The sequence below is a fragment of the Bos taurus genome, chromosome 3 (genome assembly GCF_002263795.3).
Source record: "Bos taurus isolate L1 Dominette 01449 registration number 42190680 breed Hereford chromosome 3, ARS-UCD2.0, whole genome shotgun sequence".
NCBI lineage: Eukaryota > Metazoa > Chordata > Mammalia > Artiodactyla > Bovidae > Bos > Bos taurus.
In genome coordinates, this window is record NC_037330.1 from 14914937 (window position 1) to 14937422 (window position 22486).

General features: G+C 42.7%; 1 protein-coding gene across 1 annotated transcript in view; it reads left to right on the forward strand.

The window, feature by feature from the left end:
• Window positions 1-22486, forward strand: part of LOC101906206 (GON-4-like protein) — a 37422-nt gene that overhangs the window by 9951 nt on the left and 4985 nt on the right. Inside the window, 19 exon segments of the mRNA XM_024989933.2 lie at window positions 5751-5949; window positions 6580-6666; window positions 7699-7870; window positions 9959-10103; window positions 11158-11308; window positions 15764-15842; window positions 15845-15878; window position 16125; window positions 16315-16578; window positions 16581-17007; window positions 17010-17588; window positions 17591-17637; window positions 17640-17679; window positions 20277-20378; window positions 20381-20435; window positions 20437-20550; window positions 20552-20570; window positions 21148-21239; window positions 21241-21401. Of these exon segments, the coding sequence (XP_024845701.2) occupies window positions 5751-5949; window positions 6580-6666; window positions 7699-7870; window positions 9959-10103; window positions 11158-11308; window positions 15764-15842; window positions 15845-15878; window position 16125; window positions 16315-16578; window positions 16581-17007; window positions 17010-17588; window positions 17591-17637; window positions 17640-17679; window positions 20277-20378; window positions 20381-20435; window positions 20437-20550; window positions 20552-20570; window positions 21148-21239; window positions 21241-21401 (2768 nt within the window).

Sequence of the window (22486 nt, forward strand, 5' to 3'; positions counted from 1 at the left end):
TTATTTTTATTGATTTTTTTGTAACACCAAAAACATTTTGTACTGGGGTACAGCCAATTACCAATGTTGAGATAGTTTCAGGTAAACAGTGAAGGGACTCAGCCATACATATGCATGTATCCATTCTCCCCCAAAGTCCCCGCCCATCCAGGCTGGCACATAACATTGAACAGAGTTCCATGTGCTGTACAATAGGTTTTCGTTAGTTATCCATCTTAAATATAGCAGTGTATACATGACCTTCCCAAATTCCTTCACTATCCCTTACCCCGCAGCAACCATGAGTTTCTTTTTAAAGTCTGTGAGTCTCTTTCTGTTTTGTAAGTAAGTTCATTTGTATCATTTCTTTTTACATTCCAAATATAAGGCATGTCATATGATCTTTCTCCTTCTCTAACTTACTTCACTCAGTATGATACTCCAGGTCTGTTCATGTTACAGCAAATGGCTTTATTTCATTCTTTTTAATGGTTGAGTAATATTTCATTATGTGTGTGTGTGTGTATATACATATATGTATATATACACATGTATCATATGATACTGAAAGAGAAACTCCCCAGGTCAGTAGGTGCCCAATATGCTACTGGAGATCAGTGGAGAAGTGACTCCAGAAAGATTGAAGGGATGGAGCCAAAGCAAAAACAATACCCAGCTGAGGATGTGACTGGTGATAGAAGCAAGGTCTGATGCTGTAAAGAGCAATATTGCATAGGAACCTGGAATGTCAGGTCCATGAATCATGGCAAATTGGAAGTGGTCAAAAAGAGATGGCAAGAGTGAATGTCGACATTCTAGGAATCAGCGAACCGAAATGGACTGGAATGGGTGAATTTAACTCAGAAGACCATTATATCTACTACTACTGGCAGGAATCCCTCAGAAGAAATGGAGTGGCCATCATGGTCAACAAAAGAGTCCAAAATGCAGTACTTGGATGCAATCTCAAAAACGACAGAATGATCTCTGTTTGTTTCCAAGGCAAACCATTCAATATCACAGTAATCCAAGTCTATGCCCCAACCAGTAAAGCTGAAGAAGCTGAAGTTGAATGGTTCTATGAAGACCTACAAGACCTTTTAGAACTAACACCCAAAAAAGATGTCCTTTTCATTATAGGGGACTGGAATGCAAAAGTAGGAAGTCAAGAAACACCTGGAGTAACAGGCAAATTTGGCCTTGGAATACAGAATGAAGCAGGGCAAAGACTAATAGAGTTTTGCCAAGAAAATGCACTGGTCATAACAAACACCCTCTTTCAACAACACAAGAGAAGACTCTATACAAGGACATCACCAGATGGTCAACACCGAAATCAGATTGATTATATTCTTTGCAGCCAAAGATGGAGAAGCTCTATACAGTCAGCAAAAACAAGACCAGGAGCTGACTGTGGCTCAGACCATGAACTCCTTATTGCCAAATTCAGATTTAAATTGAAGAAAGTAGGGAAAACCACTAGACCATTCAGGTATGACCTAAATCAAATCCCTTATGATTATACAGTGGGAGTGAGAAATAGATTTAAGGGCCTAGATCTGATAGATAGAGTGCCTGATGCACTATGGAATGAGGATCGTGACAATGTACAGGAGACGGGTCAAGACCATTCCCATAGAAAAGAAATGCAAACAAGCAAAATGGCTGTCTGGGGAGGCCTTAGAAATAGCTGTGAAAAGAAGAGAAGCGAAAAGCAAAGGAGAAAAGGAAAGATATAAACATCTGAACGCAGAGTTCCAAAGAATAGCAAGAAAAGATAAGAAAGCCTTCTTCAGTGATCAATGCAAAGAAAGAGAGGAAAACAACAGAATGGGAAAGACTAGGGATCTTTTCAAGAAAGTCAGAGATACCAAAGGAACATTTCATGCAAAGATGAGCTCGATAAAGGACAGAAATGGTATGGACCTAACAGAAGCAGAAGATATTAAGAAGAGATGACAAAAATACACAGAAGAACTGTACAAAAAAGATCTTCATGACCCAGATAATCACGATGGTGTGATCACTGACCTAGAGCCAGACATCCTGGAATGTGAAGTCAAGTGGGCCTTAGAAAGCATCACTACGAACAAAGCTAGTGGAGGTGATGGAATTCCAGTTGAGCTATTCCAAATCCTGAAAGATGATGCTGTGAAAGTGCTGCACTCAATATGCCAGCAAATTTGGAAAACTCAGCAGTGGCCACAGGACTGGAAAAGGTCAGTTTTCACTCCAATCCCAAAGAAAGGCAATGCCAAAGAAGGCTCAAACTACCGCACAATTGCACTCATCTCACACGCTAGTAAAGTAATGCTCAAAATTCTCCAAGCCAGGCTTCAGCAATATGTGAACCGTAAACTTCCTAATGTTCCAGCTGCTTTTAGAAAAGGCAGAGGAACCAGAAATCAAATTGCCAACATCCACTGGATCATGGAAAAAGCAAGAGAGTTCCAGAAAAACATCTATTTCTGGTTTATTGACTATGCCAAAGCCTTGGACTGTGTGGATCACAATAAACTGTGGAAAATTCTTCAAGAGATGGGAATACCAGACCACGTGATCTGCCTCTTGAGAAATCAGTATGCAGGTCAGGAAGCAACAGTTAGAACTGGACGTGGAACAACAGACTGCTTCCAAATAGGAAAAGGAGTACGTCAAGGCTGTATATTGTCACCCTGCTTATTTAACTTCTATGCAGAGTACATCATGAGAAATGCTGGACTGGAAGAAACACAAGCTGGAATCAAGATTGCCAGGAGAAATATCAATAACCTCAGATATGCAGATGACACCACCCTTATGGCAGAAAGTGAAGAGGAACTCAAAAGCTTCTTGATGAAAGTGAAAGAGGAGAGTGAAAAAGTTGGCTTAAAGCTCAACATTCAGAAAACGAAGATCATGGCATCCGGTCCCACCACTTCATGGGAAATAGATGGGGAAACAGTGGAAACAGTGTCAGACTTTATTTTTTGGGGCTCTAAAATCACTACAGATGGTGACTGCAGTCATGAAATTAAAAGATGCTTACTCCTTGGAAGGAAAGTTATGACCAACCTAGATAGCATATTCAAAAGCAGAGACATTACTTTGCCAACAAAGGTCCGTCTAGTCAAGGCTATGGTTTTTCCAGTGGTCATGTATGGATGTGAGAGTTGGACTGTGAAGAAGGCTGAGCACTGAAGAATTGATGCTTTTGAACTGTGGTGTTGGAGAAGACTCTTGAGAGTCCCTTGGACTGCAAGGAGATCCAACCAGTCCATTCTGAAGGAGATCAGCCCTGGGATTTCTTTGGAAGGAATGATGCTAAAGCTGAAACTCCAGTACTTTGGCCACCTCATGCGAAGAGTTGACTCATTGGAAAAGACTCTGATGCTGGGAGGGATTGGGGGCAAGAGGAGAAGGGGACGACAGAGGATGAGATGGCTGGATGGCATCAATGACTCGATGGACGTGAGTCTGAGTGAACTCCGGGAGTTGGTGATGGACAGGGAGGCCTGGCGTGCTGCGATTCATGGGGTTGCAGAGAGTCAGACACGACTGAGCGACTGATCTGATCTGATCTGATGTATATACACACGTGTGTATATATGTGTGTGTGTGTATATACTCCTTATCTTCCCCTGAAGGAGGGCATGACAACCCAGTCCAGTATTCTTGCCTGGAGAATCCCCAAGGACAAAGGAGCCTGGTGGGCTACAGTCCATGGGTCACAGAGCGTTGGACATGACTGAGCACAGGCCGGCGGCACACCCCAGCTTCTTTATCCATTCCTCTGTCAGTGGACATTTGGGTTTCCGTGTCTTGGACATGGTAAACAGTGCTGCAGTGAGCATTGCGGTGCATGCATCTTTTTGGGCCGTGTTTTTCTCTGGATATATGCCCAGGAGTGGGCTTGAAGGGTCACATGGTAGCTCTGTTTTTATTTTTTAAAGAACTTTCACACTGTTCCTTAGAGTTTGTATTTGATCCACCTACTTCACACCATATGTCATAGAAAAAAAAATTCTAATGTAGCAGAATAGAACCTGAGCACCTATTATCATGGGATGTGATCAGTAGACCTATTTCATTTCCACTACACACCTCTGTGTGTCAAGTTTTAAAATTTGGGAATTACATAACTACTTTAAAAATTCTTATTCAGTTCAGTTACCTTCTGGTATTCAGTTGATCTACTTAGGCTGCTGCTGCTTTTACCTGGAAATACAAACCTAGCTTATTATTTGACTATGAGTAAAATATCACATGGAAAGTAGGTTACCTGTGCTCCCCGTATCAGCTGTCCATCAAGATAATGCTGCTTAGAATCAGGTACAGCTCTTTTTGCATTATCTACTTTTTTTCCTGCTTCTGGTCTGTTCCTCTGCTAGGTATGCAGATAATCAAAAGAGTTTTCAGTTCTCAGCAAAATTGTACAGAGGACAGTCCTGTGTCTATAGATTTTCATCCTGGGCCTGCCCATACTTACAATAAATACTGTTAAAGGAAACATAAGGTTTATCCCCAGGGGCTGTCGGAACAAAGTTATGATCGTTTAACTATTGTACAATCTAGAGGATTTATTGAATTAGGATAACCTGCTAGTCATAGCTGCTTGAGCAGTTTGTATGCTGATTTCATAGAGTAGCAACTCTTGCTTAATTACTTGAGTGTCGTCTTCTGCGTCTACCTCAGAACTAGCACTTGGATTCTTACTTCAGCCCCTGACAGTCTCTTAGGAAGTGGGGGTGGGAGGGTAGTGATAGAAAGCTTGGAGGAGGAATTTAGAGGGCTAAGATATTTTCATGGAGATGAGTAGGGTCATGCTTGGACCAGCTTCTCACTATTCGTCTAAACTGCCGTGTGCTTTAGGGTTTCCCAGGTGGCACTGGTGGTAAAGAACCTGCCAGCCACTGCAGGAGACGCAAGAAACGTGGGTTCAGTCCATGTTTCAGGAAGATCCCCTGGAGTTAGGAAATGGCAACCCACTCCAGTATTCTTGCCTGAGAAATCCCATGGATAGAGGAGACTTGTGGGCTACAGTCTATAGGGTTGCAAAGAAACAGGATGGCAGTGACTTAGCATGCATGTAGGCGCCATATGCTTTAGTTTATGCCCTTTCTACTCCATGCTAGAAGGTCTTTGAGGATTTAAGAAAGGAAGTCAGGGCAGCCTGAATGAATAGGAGCTGGAGAACAGGAAATTCTAGGCCTAGGGTGGGAGTAACAGCTAGCTTAGACAACAGATGTTGTGCTTTGGGAAGATTCTGTATCACCATTAAGAATAAGTCCCAGATTAATGTAACTGTCAGTGGGATGCGAAAATTGTGGGCTCCCATTAGCTCCTTGGCTGCTTTGTTATCCAGACATTACCCTATGTTTAGATTTTAGTTTAATTTCACCTTCATTAGTATATTACTTGGAGAACGAAATGGCAACCCACTCCAGTGTTCTTGCCTGGAGAATCCCAGGGACGGGGTAGCCTGGTGGGCTGCCGTCTATGGGATCACACAGAGTCGAACACGACTGAAGTGACTTAGCAGCAGCAGTATATTAGTTAGAGTACTGATTTTAGGAGAATGGGTAGGGGACGATTAAGAACCATCTTATTTGAATCTACTTTGGGAGAAGATTTGGGTAGGCTAGGAGTTTGCCTGTTGGCTAAAGTGAGACTTGAGGGTTAGCAGTAGATGGAAGTTGCTCAGACTGGCTTAGCCTATGGTAGGAAGGAACTGAATATTGTTTTGGACCCATGGAAATTTTCAAATCCAGTCATCTCCCTATGGGGGACAGGTTTGAGAAACCACTGGCCAACTTACTAAATGAGCAGCATCGCACCATGAAGGAGCTACTTGAACAGCTGAAGATGAAGAAATCTTCACCCAAACAGCAGCAGGAAGTAGAGAGGGTTAAGCCCCAGAGGGAGAAGGTTCATCAAACTCTGATTCTAGACCCAGTGCAGAGGAAGAGGCTGCAGCAGCAGATGCAGCAGGCAAGACTCTTCTTGGTAATGTTAATATTGGATCATCTTCATCTTTTGAGATGAAACCAAAAATTAGCAGCTTGTGAAAGTCAGAAATAGGTGTCTTGGTAACCATTGAAACCACAGGACCACAGCATCTTCACGTCGGTCAGGACCTTGAGAAGTCACCATGTTGTGTCTTTATGGCTCAGATAAGAATGCGTGTAAAAGGACTTCCCTGGTGGTCTAGTGGTTAAGCCTCCAAGCTTCTAATTCAGGGGGCACAGATTCGATCCCTGGTTCGGACCTCAGATCCCGCATGCTGCACAGCATAGCCTAAAAAAAAATGAAAAAGAATGCTGTAAGATTTCAAAGAATCTTTATTAATCCCTTCTGAATTGAACAGTCTTATGCCAGAGTAGTTTTTGTTCTTTCTAATCTCAGTTCCTCTGCTTTGAGGTTAAACTTCCTTTGATTCTGTCATTTTGCTGAAGTAGAGCATATCTGAGAAAAAACTTCATAGTGAGATAACTGTGTTGTTTTCATAGTCTCTCTATAAAGTGAAATGTGTTTGATAAAGTCACTGACATTGGTCTTCTGGGTTCCGGAGATGACAGCATCATAACATGTCACACTGTATTATTTTCTTTCCCTTCCCAGCATGTTCAGCTCTTGACGCAAATTCACCTTCTTGCCAGTTCTAACCCCAGTCTCAGGTTGGAGTCCAGTACCACCAGGATATTTCTTGTAAGGTTTCAGATACTCCTAAATCTAAAGAATTGTGTATTCAATTAGTTAGGAAGTCATTTCTCACAGATACCAAGTCATCATGAGCTACATTAATTCTTCTCTCCTGCATGTTTTGGTAAATATTTGTATGGCTTCCTATGCTTGCTGAGAAAACATAAGTTACTGCTTCCCAGGAAAGGACACAGTGTGTGTTCAATTTTCTAAAGACAATTCCTCTTATCTTTTTATTGGGTGCTCTTCCTCACCTGTAGATCCACCCATCTTAGGCTTTTGGTACTTCTTTTTATTGAATTCATAATTTATGAAGCTTGATATCATTGTTTTATATATAAAATTAATTTTGCTTGTGGCATTTTGAAATATTTTGGAGGAAGGGCTTTTAATTTCAAAATTTTGGGAATTCCCTGGTGGTCCAGTAGTGTAGGATACGTCACTTTCACTGTCAGGGCCCAGGTTCATTCCCTTATTGGGGAGCTAAATAAGATCCCATGAGCAGCAGGGAATGGGCAAAAAATTCACATTTTAAAATCTGAACTTTGGGGCAGTAATAAGGATATCCTTTACTTGTTGGGTAAGTCCCTGGAGTCTGAGTTGACTCGTAATCAAATCTTCCTTGGATAGTCAGCGGAGTATGTTTCCCTCTTATTGTGTTCAGAGGATCATGAGGAATACTTTATTCTGAGTGTTATTCAGAGGAACAAATAAAAAATTATTTATTAATTTTTTAAGTAATGGCTCTCACTCTTTGAGAGTTATAATTCCATCTGGGGAGCTAGAACATACATCCAGAAGGCTGAGGAACACTCAGACTGAGAATAAAGCAGGAATAAATTAGTATATCAGAGATCCTCAAATATCTGAAGATTTAGTAGAAGAGCTCTCTTAATGGAAAAACGTTAATTATGAAAGACCTTATGACGATTTTAACCTGTTTTTATCCTATTGTAGGAAGGACAATTTTTCTCTCAGAGGCTAAGAGCTACTGGTATTGTCTAGAACTCACAGCTCCTTTGTGTTCTGTTTTCCCAGAAAGAGCCGGGAACCTTTGCTCAAAACTCCATTGCCCTTCATCATCAGTTCAGTCCCAAGTTTCAGACCTTGTTCCAACCCTGTAACCTGATGGGAGCCATGAAGCTCATTGAAGCCTTCAGCACACAAGTCAGCGTTGACTGGAGTCCTCGTAAAACTCTCACGAAGACTGGTAGGGAACAGATGGGTCCGCTTTAAGTTTTTATTTGCAGTACGAGGTGGGTGTCTTACCCCACAGACCATTTCCTAGGGGATAATTTCCTAGGGTTGGAAGAAACAGGTATTTGTAACTTCTTTCTTCTCTCTTTTATCCTCCCTTTGTGTTCATTACCTACGTTCTAGAACTAGGTAATAATATTTGGGCTTAAGTAGAGGATGGAGTCAGTGAACAGGACAGGGATGTGGGAGGTAGAGATGTGGGACTCATTGCTAATAATTGGACTTAAATAGAGGTTTTTCCTGTGGTCATGTATGGATGTGAGAGTTGGAGTGTGAAGAAGGCTGAGCGCCGAAGACTTGATCCTTTTGAACTGTGGTGTTAGAGAAGACTCTTGAGAGTCCCTTGGACTGCAAGGAGATCCAACCAGTCCATTCTGAAGGAGATCAGCCCTGGGATTTCCTTGGAAGGAATGATGCTAAAGCTGAAACTCCAGTACTTTGGCCACCTCATGCGAAGAGTTGACTCATTGGAAAAGACTCTGATGCTGGGAGGGATTGGGGGCAAGAGGAGAAGGGGACGACAGAGGATGAGATGGCTGGATGGCATCACTGACTCGATGGACGTGAGTCTGAGTGAACTCCAGGAGTTGGTGATGGACAGGGAGGCCTGGCATGCTTTGATTCATGGGGTCGCAAAGAGTCGGACATGACTGAGCGACTGATCTGATCTGATTAGGGATTAGGTCAAGACCACTGGTATGAGATAAAGATGGAAGTCAAGCGGTAAAGTCAGGTTATATTTAGGTTTTTACTGTCTTCTTCATTAACATCATTTTATTTCCCATAAAGATTATAGTGGTATCTCCATTTTGAGTGAAACATTGATTTGGGAGTTAGGAACAAAGTAACAATGTTGTACATTTGCCATGTTCAATATTTTAAAGACATCTGCAGGTTTGGTTTCTACTTTCATTGGTTTAGTTTTTTTTGTGTGAAAATATTTTCTGTTCTTGTAAATCAAATATTTCCTTCTGATTTCTTCCTGATTTAACAAATTAATTATGGTTTGCTCTGGATTCGGACTTTGGTCTTCATTTTAACTCCCACTCTTATAATTCAGTGGAATGTAAGTACATTATGTCATGGACACTGATCTCAAACTGCTTTATTAGTTATATGTTGGTAATGAAAACTTAACACCAGACTACAGTTATAACTTGGGCTTCCCAGGTGGCTCTGTGGTAAAAGAATCCACTGCCAATGCAAGAGATGCAGGAGACACGGGTTCGATCCCTGACTTGGGAAGATCCCCTATGGAAGGAAATGGGAACCCACTTCAAGTATTCTTGCCTGGAGAATCACATGGACAGAGAAGCCTGATGGACTACAGCTGATAGGGTTGCAAAGAGTTGGACACAACAGAGTACACATGCGGTTATAACCTACATATATAGTGACCTGTGCTTTTCTTCTGGGGATATAAATTACACTTATGGAAGGATAAATATAACTATAGAGGTGCTTATCTCTGAAAAGGCAGAAGTGCCTGGAATTGGGAGGCTTAGACAACAAGACAGAAATGAATGAGACTGAATTGTCTCATTCTCTTTCTGATTTTTTTGTCCCAACCTCAGGAAGAATCTGGGAGAACTTAATGAAAGTTAAGTAAGAATAAGTGAAATTTGGAATACTAGATTCGTGAGGGAGATTAAAGAAGTGGGAGTCTTATCCTGGAAGAAAGAAAACATTGTTGAAGGTCACTTACCTTTCAAGGATTTAAAAGGGGAAGGAGGTAAAAATGTTTTGAGCATAGGGTATCTGCCAGGTGTTCCTTGGTACTTGATAAGTGTTTATGTTAGTGTGTTAAGTGTTCCACACAGGAAAGAAAAAGACAATCAACTTTTAATAACGTTGAATGGGACTCCTTTTATGTACATGTTTGGCTGAGAATGATTGTGGAAACTTTTGGGAGATGGGTATATGGGTGGATACCCACATTATTTAGGGTCAGCTCTCTCTAAATGCCAAAATACATTCAGAAGCTTTTGTGAATCCCTCTTTTGTTCTGGAATTTCACTTACAATGAATTTTCTTCTTACAGCCTATAGATTGCCCTATTTGCTAAAGCAAGTGGCTTGGATCCTAGCCACGAGCAAGGTTTTCATGTATCCAGAACTACTTCCAGTGTGTTCTCTGAAGCCCATGAATCCCCAGGATAAGAATTTCTTCACCAAGGCAGAGGACAGGTAAGGACTTAGTGTAGCAGAGAAGAAAATCAGAAGACTCGTGTAATAAGGAATGGACACAAAAGACAAAGAAAAGCCGTGTAGATGGACACAGTTCTATAGTATGTACCTGTTCCAGCAGTGCTCTTTTTAGGGGATTACATTTACATTTTGGAAACATTTTATGTTGTAATTTGTCTTTTGTTTATCGTAAAAACAAATCTCATAATACTGTTGGAGGAAAATTTTCAAGAAAAAACATTTGTATCCATTATCCTCACCAGCCCAAGACAATGATTTTTTTCTTTTTATATTTCGTACATAATTATTGCCAATTTGAGTTTAATTTTGTTTTGCTTTTTTTAGCTTAACATCTTCTTGAAATTGTTTTTCTATATGCCATGGTGTAGCATTGTCTATTTTTTTTTTTTTTTGTCTGTATATTGTCCTTTCAGGCTGTATTAATGGCCCGATCATAGTCCTTTTATTTGCCTCTTTTCCCTCCTGGTCTTGTTTGGCTGTTCACCAAGGATCTTTGTGCATAGAACTTTTGAAACTTTGAGTTTATCTCTTTGGGTAAATTCTAAAGAGTGAGATTATTTAATAAAGGTTATAAACACTTTTCTGGCTCTTAATGTGTATTTCCCCACTGCCATCAGCAAATATGTATACAGGTAACTAATTGAGTACGTTACGTTGGGAGGTACTGTTGGTGAGGATTTAATATATGTAACATGGTGCCCAATATTCATTTTATATTTGTTTTATTAGAGCCATTCTCCTTCCCTCAAACTTTGTTTTTATGATTGCTATAAAACACATCATGTTGTGACATTTATTAGCAATTTATGCCTGGTTTTGCCTCTTAACACTTGATGGGAACACCTCACTGAGTCTTACTTGCATAGTACTTCTTAGTATTGAGTGAATATCTGAAATTTTCTATTGAGTTTCCATTAACTTGTACAAGAATTAGCTGTAAAAAATGTGGGTTGCAGAATGTGGAGTTTGTCTGGGAGGCCTTTTTGCAGGATGGATTGTCAAGTGAGATTGAGTGTTGCTGCCCCTTTCTCAGTTCGTTAGCTTTAGGCCTGAAGCACTTTGAAGGGACGGAGTTTCCCAAGCCTCTGATCAGCAAGTACCTTCTCGCTTGCAAGACTGCCCACCAGCTGACAGTGAGAATCAAGAACCTCAACATGAACAGAGCTCCTGACAACATCATTAAAGTGCTCCCTGCATGCTCCGCCGGGCACCTTGGCTGAATGCAGCCATTCCTATCTTTTTCTCAGTTCAGTGAATAGCCTTTTATCTAACGCTGCTGCTGCTGCTGCTAAGTCACTTCAGTGTGTCCGACTCTGTGCGACCCCATAGACGGCAGCCCACCAGGCTTCCCCGTCCCTGGGATCCTAACTGCACACTAGCCCTCTTTTCCTTTCTAAGGTCATTAATCTATTCTTTTTGTATGGAGTATCATCTTCTTCCCCTCTTATGGCTATTCTCGCTAAATATAAAATTGTTCAAATGTAAAAATACTGCTCAAATTTGCTTTCTTTTAGTCATTTATTCTCTTCTTCCACTCTAACCTTTTTCAAAGGGTAGGCAACAATCCACTTATATCCTTCTTAATTCTTTTAATTTAGATGTTTATATCAAAGTTATAAACTATACTTTAAAGCAGGGTTCCCCAGCCCCCAGAGCACAGACTGGTACTGGTCCATAGCCTGTTGGTAACCGGGCTGCACAGCAAGAGGTGAATGGCAGGCTAGTAAGCTAAGTTTCCTCTGTATTTACAGCCATTCTCTATTGCTTGTATTAACGCCTGAGCTCCACCTCCTGTCAGATCAGCGGTGGCATTAGATTCTCATATGAGTATGAACCCTTTGTGAACCATGTGTGTGAGGGATCTAGGTTGCCAGCTTCTTATGAGAATCATCCTAAAACTATCCCTTGGGTCCCCCCACCCCTGTCCTGTGGAAAAATTGCCTTCCACAATATCGGTCTCTGGTGCCAAGAAGGTAAGGGACCACTGCTCTAAAGAGTTAAATACCTCTATGAGTCTTGTCATGAAAAACAATCATTTTTCTCCCTATTTCCTGCTAAGCAAGATTTCTGCAGGGATGGTACATTTACTTCTAATCTAGGATCTAGGTAGCATGCTTAGAATTGCTATCACTTGACTTTTCGGATTTGGGCCTTCTCTATTAAACTGAAACCATGGAAGATGAAGACAGTTCTCGCCACACTCTCTCACTGCTTCACCTCAGTTATATCACAGTGTAAGTTGGATTTTTTCCAGAGGTTACATTATAAGCAGTGTGTAAAAACTCCTCACAGCTGAGCCAGGTAGTGTATCATGATTACTTTGCTTTTCCTGCTGAGTATTTTGTTTCTCCTGGAGTTAATGATTGCATTTTTGGAGGGTGAGTGGGACTTGGTTTATTATGTATTTATTACCGGTTTAACATTAACGTCTGCTTAAGTTTTATAAATCTGTCTTCAGCGTGTCAGGTATTTCAGGTGCTCCGCTGTCACCTGCATCGTCCTGAAGAAGTCGTTCCGGAGCGCTCTGGTCCTGCTCCGCTCTACCCACGCTGCTCGCTTGGCTTGCTGCACTCATGTCTCTGGCTTTTTCTTCACAACTTTCCTGGGTGTTTGTTTCACCTCTTACTAGTGTTGGATCCTCTTATTTCTGTCTTTTTTAAAAATTTTTATTTGTTTTTTGGCTCTTCTGGGTCTTCGTTGCCCTCTGGGCTTTTCTTGGGGGGCAGGGGGATGCCCTCCAGTTGTGGTGGCTTCTCTTACTGCTGAGCACGGGCTCCAGTGCGGACTTTTTTTTTTTTTTCCCAGTGCGGACTTTACCAGTGGGAGTTCAAGGGCTCAGTATTCGTGGTTCCCATTCTCTAGAGCTCAGGCTCAATAATTGTGCCTACAGGCTTAGTTGCTCTGTGGCGTGTGGGATCTTCCCGGATCAGGGATTGAACCTGTGTCTGTGTCTCCTGCATTGGTAAGTGGATTCTTAACACCGAGTCACCAGGAAAGCCCTCTTTAAAAAAAAAAAAAAAGTTGTTTTTGACTGAGCTGGATCTGTTTTGTGCAGGTTTTCTCTAGTTTCGGAGAGTAGGCGCTTCCCTTGTGGCATATGGGCTTCTCATTGCGATGGCTTCTCTTGTGGAGTACGGGCTCTAGGCTGCTCAGGCTTCAGTAGTTGCAGTGTATTGGCTCTGGAACACGAGCTCGGTCATTTTGGTGACTGGGCTTATTGCCCTGTGACATGTGGAATCTTCCAGAAGTAGGGATCATACCTGTGTCTCCTGCACTGTCAGGCAGATTCTTAACCTTTGGACCCCAGGCAAGTCCAGATCCTCTTATTTCTTTAACCCCACGTCTCTTTTCCCTTGTTTTAGTGGAGCACATCCTAGCATTCTGAGGGAGAGTGCTTGAGAAACAAGTTTTTCGATTTAAACTGCTTGTATTCATCGTATTATGACATGACATGACCAATATTATAGTTTCCTGTTTTGCTGTTGTACTGTATACCTGGTTTGTATATGTTACTATTGTTAGTGTGTAACAAGTGTACATAAGACCTGTCTATGAATCTATATTTACTCAAAATTAAAAGTTTGGACTATGTCTGTATGTCTGTTCTCCCACATCAGTGGGTCCAACATTCTAGGTTGAAAATCACTTTTATCAGAACATTTTAAGGACTCCATTATCTTCTAGTTTCTAGCACTGGCTCTTTAGAAATTTGATGCCCTTTTGACTACTGAACCTTTTGATGACACGTGTTTTTTTCTCTCCCTCTGGCAGTACGTAAGATTTTTCCTGTTTCTTCAGTGTTTTGAAATTGCATGATAATATGCCTTGTGTGTCTAGATAATATACTATGTGTCTAGTTTTACTAAGTATGCCAGGTACTTGATAAACTTCAGAAAATCATAGGTTCTGGTTTTAAAATTCCTGTACTCCTATCTACTGTGATACCAGGACTTTTACCTCAGGCTGCTCTTTCGTGAACTCTGCCATTAAATGTCAGTGTTACACAGTAATTTTGCAGTATCTAAATTTTGCAGAATCTCACCCAGATTCATCGTTTTTGGTATTCTGTCTCTTCATAATTTTCAGATCTGTGTCTTTGGTCCAGATTTCTCTTCAGAGCTCCAGATTAGTGAAGTCAACTGTTTGAAGGAATTCTTAGCTCAGTTGCCTCACTGACTCCTCAGACTGAACCACATGTCCCTCTGCACCCTCCAGTTGTTGCCACTGCCACCACCAGCCTACTCCCCTCCCCCAACTTACACTTTACTGGATCTGTTCTTTGTGTACGACGTTACTGACTAGACATTTGCTCGACCTATAAACCTAGGAGTTCTCCTCGACTCCTACTTGATCATTACCATCTGTCTGTCACTAAGTCCTTGGCATTCTTACTCTGTCTCCTGCTCTGTTGCCCGTGGCCTTGGTTCGGCACCTGAACTAAGTTGCACCTACATGAACGTAGTATTTTTCTAATACTACAGGATTAGTGTCTCTGATTCAGGCTCCACTGATTCCACCCTGCACATTGCTGCCACAGCCGCCTTTACTCCTTTAGCGCGGAGTGGAGACTGCTTGGCATGTGCAGAAGGCCTCTCCTGTCTGCCTCTGACTTGTCTCCTGCAGTTTCTTCACAATTCTTTGACTGTAACCAGACTGATCTCTTTGTGTTCTTTAAACACATTTGTGATTTTGGAAATGAAGTAAATTTTGTCCTCCCTTGCTTCATTTAGCAAACTCTGTTTCTTTAAGATTTATTTGTAGTTGGACCTAGTCCAGAAAAATCTTAAATTTGTAAATTTGAGTTCTGTGTCATTTTTTGTGCACATCTGTAACCTTTCTTACCTAGAACGTTATTAGTGGTTTCTTTCTTTTTTAAAAAATTTGTGGCGTCATGGGTCTTTGTTGTTGTGTGCAGGCTTGATCAGTAGTTGTGATGTGCAGGTTTAGCTGCCCTGAGGCATGTGAGATCTTAGTTCCCCAAGCAGGGATTGAACCCTAGTCCCCTGCATGGGAAGGCGGATCCTTCATCGCTGGGCCACCTCATCATTGGTTTCTACTTGACTGTCTCTTCCGCTGTCTGTAAGCTCCTTGGGAGCAGGGATTGCCTCCTGATCTGTATGCTCGGCTCGTAGCACAGTGCCTAGTGCTTATTGTCAGTGTAAGCTCATTCCCCTCTTCGTTCACTCTTAAAACTGAGCTGTCTCAGTCTTTCCGTTCTTTCCTTCCCTCCCAAAGTTCCTTGCACCATTATTTGCTTAAAAGGAAGCTTCCATGTGGTCAGGATAAGGATTAATAACGCACTCCCATTTGCAGGAGCAAATTTTAGATAAGATGACTCTGCTTCCTTTTCTCTGGGACCTAAAATTTTCCCTTCCTGGTGACTAGAATGGAGCTTATCAGAAAATACTAAGTAATAATAAAATATTTATTAATTGGAGATTAGCTTAATTTGAAATGCAGAGCAGTCAGTATATGCTGTTTGTGTGTATATATATATATGTGTGTGTGTGTGTGTATGTGTGTGTGTCTGTGTGTGTGTCTGTGTGTGTGTCTCAGACCACTGCCACCACACTTCCCAAACTGATGAATGCAGTGTTTCTGGAAGGAATGTGACTCATGCTTTATTTCTTCACACTCAGTTTTATAAGAAGACCAAACAGCTGCCCATCTTAATGAAGTGCTGTGAAGAGATCCAGCCGCATCAGTGGAAGCCGCCTGTCGGAGGGAATAACACCGGCTTCCGTTCTGGTTAAAGTTACAGCCCTCCTCCTCAAAGTGTGTCAGGAGCAGAAGGTCACTACACCCGGGCAAGAACATCAAGGAAGGACTGCTTGACACCTCTGCTGCTTTAGTTATAGAACTAGGACTTAAGACATCTTCTGTCACCATTCTTGTCCTGTTTCTCCACCCCACTTCACCCTGGTGGTTCTCTAACCTTTTGAAAATAGTGGTTTTCACTATTTTAAGAAATGATAGTTTCTTAAAGGAAATTCAGAGGAGAGTTTCTAGAGTAAAAAAATCAGGATGTAGTCTTTTTAGAAATATCTGTTATCCTGCCAAAAATTCCTTCTTAAAAAGATGTCTTGAGACTGTCCTGGAAAGGCACATAATATCTAGATAAACCCAATTATTTTTTAATTTTTCTCTAATTCTGGCATGGGCTAGATCTGAGTATCCTTGTTTCCACTAGGCCAGTCTGCCGTCCATCCAGGAGGAACTGCAGTGTATAGCTGATGGTGCCAGAGAGTTAGGAAATGTGACCGGAACCACTGAGATCAACTCAGACCCAGGCCTAGGAAAAGGCAGCTCGGAACTGGAGAGTGAAACTCGGTATCCACTGCTGCTGCCTAAGGGTGTAGTCCTGAAGCTGAAGCCAGTTGCCAACCGTTTTTCTAGGAAGGCTTGGAGACAGAAGCCGTTGTCAGCCCTGAAACCCCTCCTTATCAGACCCTCAGACCCAGTCTCTGTTTCCATCCTAGCTCAAGCTCTGGGAAGACACCAGCTAGGTCAGCTTACTTCGAAGCCCCTCCAAGCAAAATGGTGGTCCGGATTCCTCCCCTGATCCAGCCAGCCACGGTCTTACAGGCAGTGCCAGGCGGCCCTCCTCTGGGGGTCCCTGGGGGGGATAGTTTTGAGTCTCCAGCAGCGCTGCCAGCTACAGCTGCTGAGGCCAGGACCAGCTTCCCTCTGCCTAAGCCGCAGACCCTGCTGTCCTCCACCCCTGTGCCCAAGCTAATGCTGCCCTCACTTGCTCCTTCTGAGTTTCAAAAGCCATGTGTGAAACGGAGAGTTTGAGAGAGAAAGGGACCCAAGGCCTCTCTCTGTCTGAAGCCTGCCCCTCTCATCCACCCTGCGCCTGTTTTCTTCACTGTTCCTGCCACCACGTAAAGGTTGTGAGCCTCGGCAGTGGCTACAACGTGATGCAGCCTGTCAGTGCAGCTGTGGCCCAAAGTCCTCAGACCATCCCCATCACCACCCTGCTAGTTAACCCTACTCCCTTCCCCTGTTCGTTGAACCAGCCCCTTGTGGCCTCCTCCATCCCTCCCTTAATTGTCTCTGGCACCTCTGTGAATCTTTCTGTACCATCTACTCCTGAAGATAAAGCCCCAGTGAATGTAGACGTAGGTTGTCCTTTGGCTGAGGGGAAAAATGCCTTTCAAGGCCTCGAACCCAAATTAGAACCTCGGGAACTCTCTCCTCTCTGTGCTGCTGTCTTCCCCAAAGAGGAGCACAGCCCAGGGCCTCCAGCTACAGACAGAGTGTGCCAGGAACAGTTGTCGGAGAGCAGCGCTTATGGCTGGACTATTGTGAAAACAGAGGAGGGGAGACAGGCCCCTGAACCACTGCCTCAGGGCTTCCGAGAATCTCTGAATACTTCCCCTGAGGATTTAGAGGAAATCCCTGGGGAGGACATCTATGGCAGATCCCTGGATCAGGATATCCATTATGAAATCAAAGACGAACACTGGGAAACAACACTGGCTTCCCAAGTGAGGAGTCAGGTGAGCTAGAGGTGAAGGAACAGGCCTACAACAGGAGGAAGAGTCATCCAGCTATTAGGTTGTTGCAAAACTAATTGCACTTTCGTATTGTTGAACTTTGCTATTTGATGTTGGAATACATTCTTAAATAAATGTGCATATTTTATACATCATTTTAACCTGGATTTCTTGTTTTATGTATTTTCCTAATGACATTGCTTGCTGTGTATTTTATATTTATTTTAGACTAGGAAATGATGAAATGATTTTCATTCCAATCCCAAAGAAAGGCAATGCCAAAGAATGCTCAAACTACCGCACAATTGCACTCATCTCACACGCTAGTAAAGTAATGCTCAAAATTCTCCAAGCCAGGCTTCAGCAATATGTGAACCGTGAACTTCCTAATGTTCCAGCTGGTTTTACAAAAGGCAGAGGAACCAGAGATCAAATTGCCAACATCTGCTGGATCATGGAAAAAGCAAGAGAGTTCCAGAAAAACATGTATTTCTGCTTTATTGACTATGCCAAAGCCTTGGACTGTGTGGATCACAATAAACTGTGGAAAATTCTTCAAGAGATGGGAATACCAGACCACCTGATCTGCCTCTTGAGAAATTTGTTTGCAGGTCAGGAAGCAACATTAGAACTGGACATGGAACAACAGACTGGTTCCAAATAGGAAAAGGAGTACATCAAGGCTGTATATTGTCACCCTGTTTATTTAACTTCTATGCAGAGTACATCATGAGAAACGCTGGACTGGAAGAAACACAAGCTGGAATCAAGATTGCTGGGAGAAATATCAATAACCTCAGATATGAAGATGACACCACCCTTATGGCAGAAAAGTGAAGAGGAACTCAAAAGCTTCTTGATGAAAGTGAAAGTGGAGAGTGAAAAAGTTGGCTTAAAGCTCAACATTCAGAAAATGAAGATCATGGCATCCGGTCCCATCACTTCATGGGAAATAGATGGGGAAACAGTGGAAACAGTGTCAGACTTTATTTTTCTGGGCTCCAAAATCACTGCAGATGGTGACTGCAGCCATGAAATTAAAAGAGGCTTACTCCTTGGAAGGAAAGTTATGACCAACCTAGATAGCATACTCAAAAGCAGAGACATTACTTTGCCAACAAAGGTTCATCTAGTCAAGGCTATGGTTTTTCCTGTGGTCATGTATGGATGTGAGAGTTGGTCTGTGAAGAAGGCTGAGCGCCAAAGAATTGATGCTTTTGAACTGTGGTGTTGGAGAAGTCTCTTGAGAGTCCATTGGACTGCAAGGAGATCCAACCAGTCCATTCTGAAGGAGATCAGCCCTGGGATTTCCTTGGAAGGAATGATGCTAAAGCTGAAACTCCAGTACTTTGGCCACCTCATGCGAAGAGTTGACTCATTGGAAAAGAGTCTGATGCTGGGAGGGATTGGGGGCAGGAGGAGAAGGGGACCACAGAGGATGAGATGGCTGGATGGCATCACTGACTCGATGGACGTGAGTCTGAGTGAATTCTGGGAGTTGGTGATGGACAGGGAGGCCTGGCGTGCTGCGATTCATGGGGTCGCAAAGAGTCGGACACGACTGAGCGACTGATCTGATCTGATCTGAGGAAATGATGTTAGTCAAAAAGCAAGTTCTTATTTGAGTTTGAAATGGGTGGTAAAGCAGCGGAGACAACTCACAACATCAACTATGCATTTGGCCCAGGAATTAGTGAATGTACAGTGCAGTGGTGGTTCAAGAAGTTTTGCAAAGTAGATGAGAGCCTTGAAGATGGGAAGCATAGTGGCCAGCCATCAGAAGTTGACAACAACCAGTGGAGAGCAATCATTGAAGCTAATCTTTGGTAACAGGAAAAGTTACCAAAGAATTCAACATCAGTCATTCTATAGTTATATGACATTTGAAGCAAATTGGAATAGTGAAAAGCTCAGTAAGTGGGTATCTCATGAACTGACCACAAATCAAAAATGTTGTCATTTTCAAGTGTCTCCTTCTCTTACTCTGTGACCATTTCTCGATTGGACTGTGATGTGTAATGAAGAGTGGATTTATATGACAACTGACGAGGACCAGCTCAGTGGTTGGACTGAGAAGCTGCTCCAGAACACTTCCCCAGAGCTAAAATTGCAGCGAAAAAAGGTCGTGGTCACTGTTTGGTGATCTGTTGCCCATCTGATCCACTACAGCTTTCTGAATCCCGACGAAACTGTTACATCTGAGAAGTATGCTCATTAAATCAACACGATGCACCAAAAACTGCAATCCCTGCAGTCAGCATAGTTCAACAGGGCCCAGTTCTTCTCCATGACAATGACTGACCACACATCGAACAACCAACCCTTCAAAAGCTGAACGAATTGGGCTATGAAGTTTTGCCTCAAACACCATATTCACCTAACCTCTCGCCAACCGACTGCCACTTTTACAAGCATCTCAATAACTTTTTGCAGGAAAAATGCTTTCATAACCAGCAGGAGGCACAAAATGCTTTCCAAGAGTTCTACTCTGGAAGCATGAATTGTTATGCTACAGGAATAAACAAACGTATTTGTCATTGGCAAAAATGTGTTGATTGTAATGGTTCATACTTTGATTAATAAAGATGTGTTTTAGCCTAGTTATAATCATTTAAAATTCACAGTCTGAAACCACAATTACTTTTTTACCAACCTAAAATCCTTTCAGCTTCTCATGAGCCTCCTGATGTAGGAAATTCAAGAGATGTAAGCAAAGGGTCCCCAAGGGATACTTCATTCTCCACTGACCCTGAAATGGTAGCCCCTCAAGGAAGCCTGAAGACTTATCCAGAGTTGATGGTCAGTCATTGGGACCCAGCTGGGCCAGAAACTGCAGGAGAGAAGGATGGGCCAGAGGAAGAAGAGGACTTTGACAACCTTACCCAGGATGAGGAAGACGAGATGTCATCAGCTTCTGAGGAATCTGTGCTCTGTCCCGGAACTCCAGGTGAGAGTTGGGCAATATTCTTCAATGTTTTGTGGATTCAGTAATAGATTTAATTTATTGATAGTGTACCTGCTTGCTTTTTGCACTAGAGATAGTCCTAAAATTATTTTTGTCTTTTGTGAGAGGAGAGGCAAAGAGTTAAATGTTCCTTATTATATTTGACTTAAACTCATTTACATTACAATGAATCACCTGAGCACAGTGTAAATAACCACAAAAAAGAAAAAGGATCATAAGCATGGACCCTGGCAAAGGACAGTTATCTTCAGGGAGATGTATCAAAACACATCTGCTCAGGAATTCCCTGATGGCCCAGTGATTAGGACTTGCCACTTTCACTGTTGGAGCCTGGCTTCAGTCCCTGGTCAGGGAACTTACATCTCTTAAGCTGCACAGTGTGGCCAAAAAAATGAGAGAGAAAAAAAAAAAAAAAAAAACTCCAAAATCCCCGGAAAAACCCCATTGTCTTCCAACCTCCCTCACCAGTTAATTAACCTCAGTCCCTTCTGAAAAACTCTGTAAGCAGCCCGTGGTGAGCCATTATATCCCTCATGCATACTGTTTGGGGGTTTTTCAGGAAACAGTGGAGAAACTGACTTGGTTCACATCTGAAAAGTACATGAGTCAGGAGGGTGAGTCTGAGGAAGAGAACTCCCAGAAGAGAGCCTCAGCCTGAGAAAGAAGAGCAGGAAGAAGCAGAAAGAATGGAAATCCTGCAGAAAGAGGATGAAATGATGGACAAAGCCATTGGAAATCCTGCCGAGAAGCCACCTGTTACCTGTGCCTCCCTGAAGGCCTCTCCAGAGGTTAAGACCAGCAGGACCCTACCAGGTGAGTAGGACAGGCCTGAGTGGGGACAGGTCTCAGGTGGCCTCATTGACTTAGGGACACGTGCAGAGTGACAGGCTTATAAAACAGATGCCAGTTTCCAGAAGAAATCCTCTGGATCCCGCCTGCCAGTCACCCTACTCCCAAATAGATGTTTAATCTGCTGCCATTGCAGAGAAGAGATGCTCAGAAATTAAAAATTTGTCTCTCGTAAGCTGCTAGATTTGTACTCTGTTCATGCAGGGTTTTATACTGGTTCTTAATTCATCAGTCATGTATGAGGCCAAGAGCAATGTTTATTTCAGAAAGTACTGCTTGTTCCTCACCAGGACATAGTTCTTTGAGAGCCCAGCATCAGACCAAACTTGGACTTCTGTGTTCAATATGCAGTTGCTAAGCATCTCATTATTATCCCAGTTAATGCAGTCATGCTGTCGACTCTCCATAGAGCTGACTTGACAGGGACAGACATTACCTGTCATAGCATTTTTCCAGCAGCTTTTCTCCCAAGTTACTATGTAATTTTGAATAGCATTATGGATGGGGATGGGGTGCCTGTGGTGGGTTGGGGAGAGCAGAGGCTGCAGGTACAGAAAAACAGTTGAATGCTAAGGAGAGAGCATCAAAGCTGCTGGAAAGGGCTGGAGTAATCATTGAGCTCGCAGCAAGCAGGGCCGTTGGGCCCGGGCCAACAAGGACACCTCCAGGCTGCTGTTGCTGTATGATGAGGACATCCTCAAGTGAGATCCACTCCAGGAACAGGAGGATTTGGCCTTTGCTCAGGCTTATCTGACCAGGGTAGGCAAATGCTGCTTCCTGTTCCTGCCAGCCCCTCTCAACAAGACTGATTTTCCTTCAGGGGAGATGTTTTTTAAATGAAGTCTGCCTATTAGGCTGCACAACAGCCTTCTATGCATCTGCCTTTGTTTACCTAGAAATATCAAAAGAGCTGTGTGAGTGAATCACAAGGATGCCAAGTTTAGTCATCAACAAATTTATTGTTACTGCCCAGGCATACCACCCCTCTGTTGCCCCAAAACTGAGGAAAGATGATAGCCACCATCATCAGTGCGAGGGTAGGCTAATAA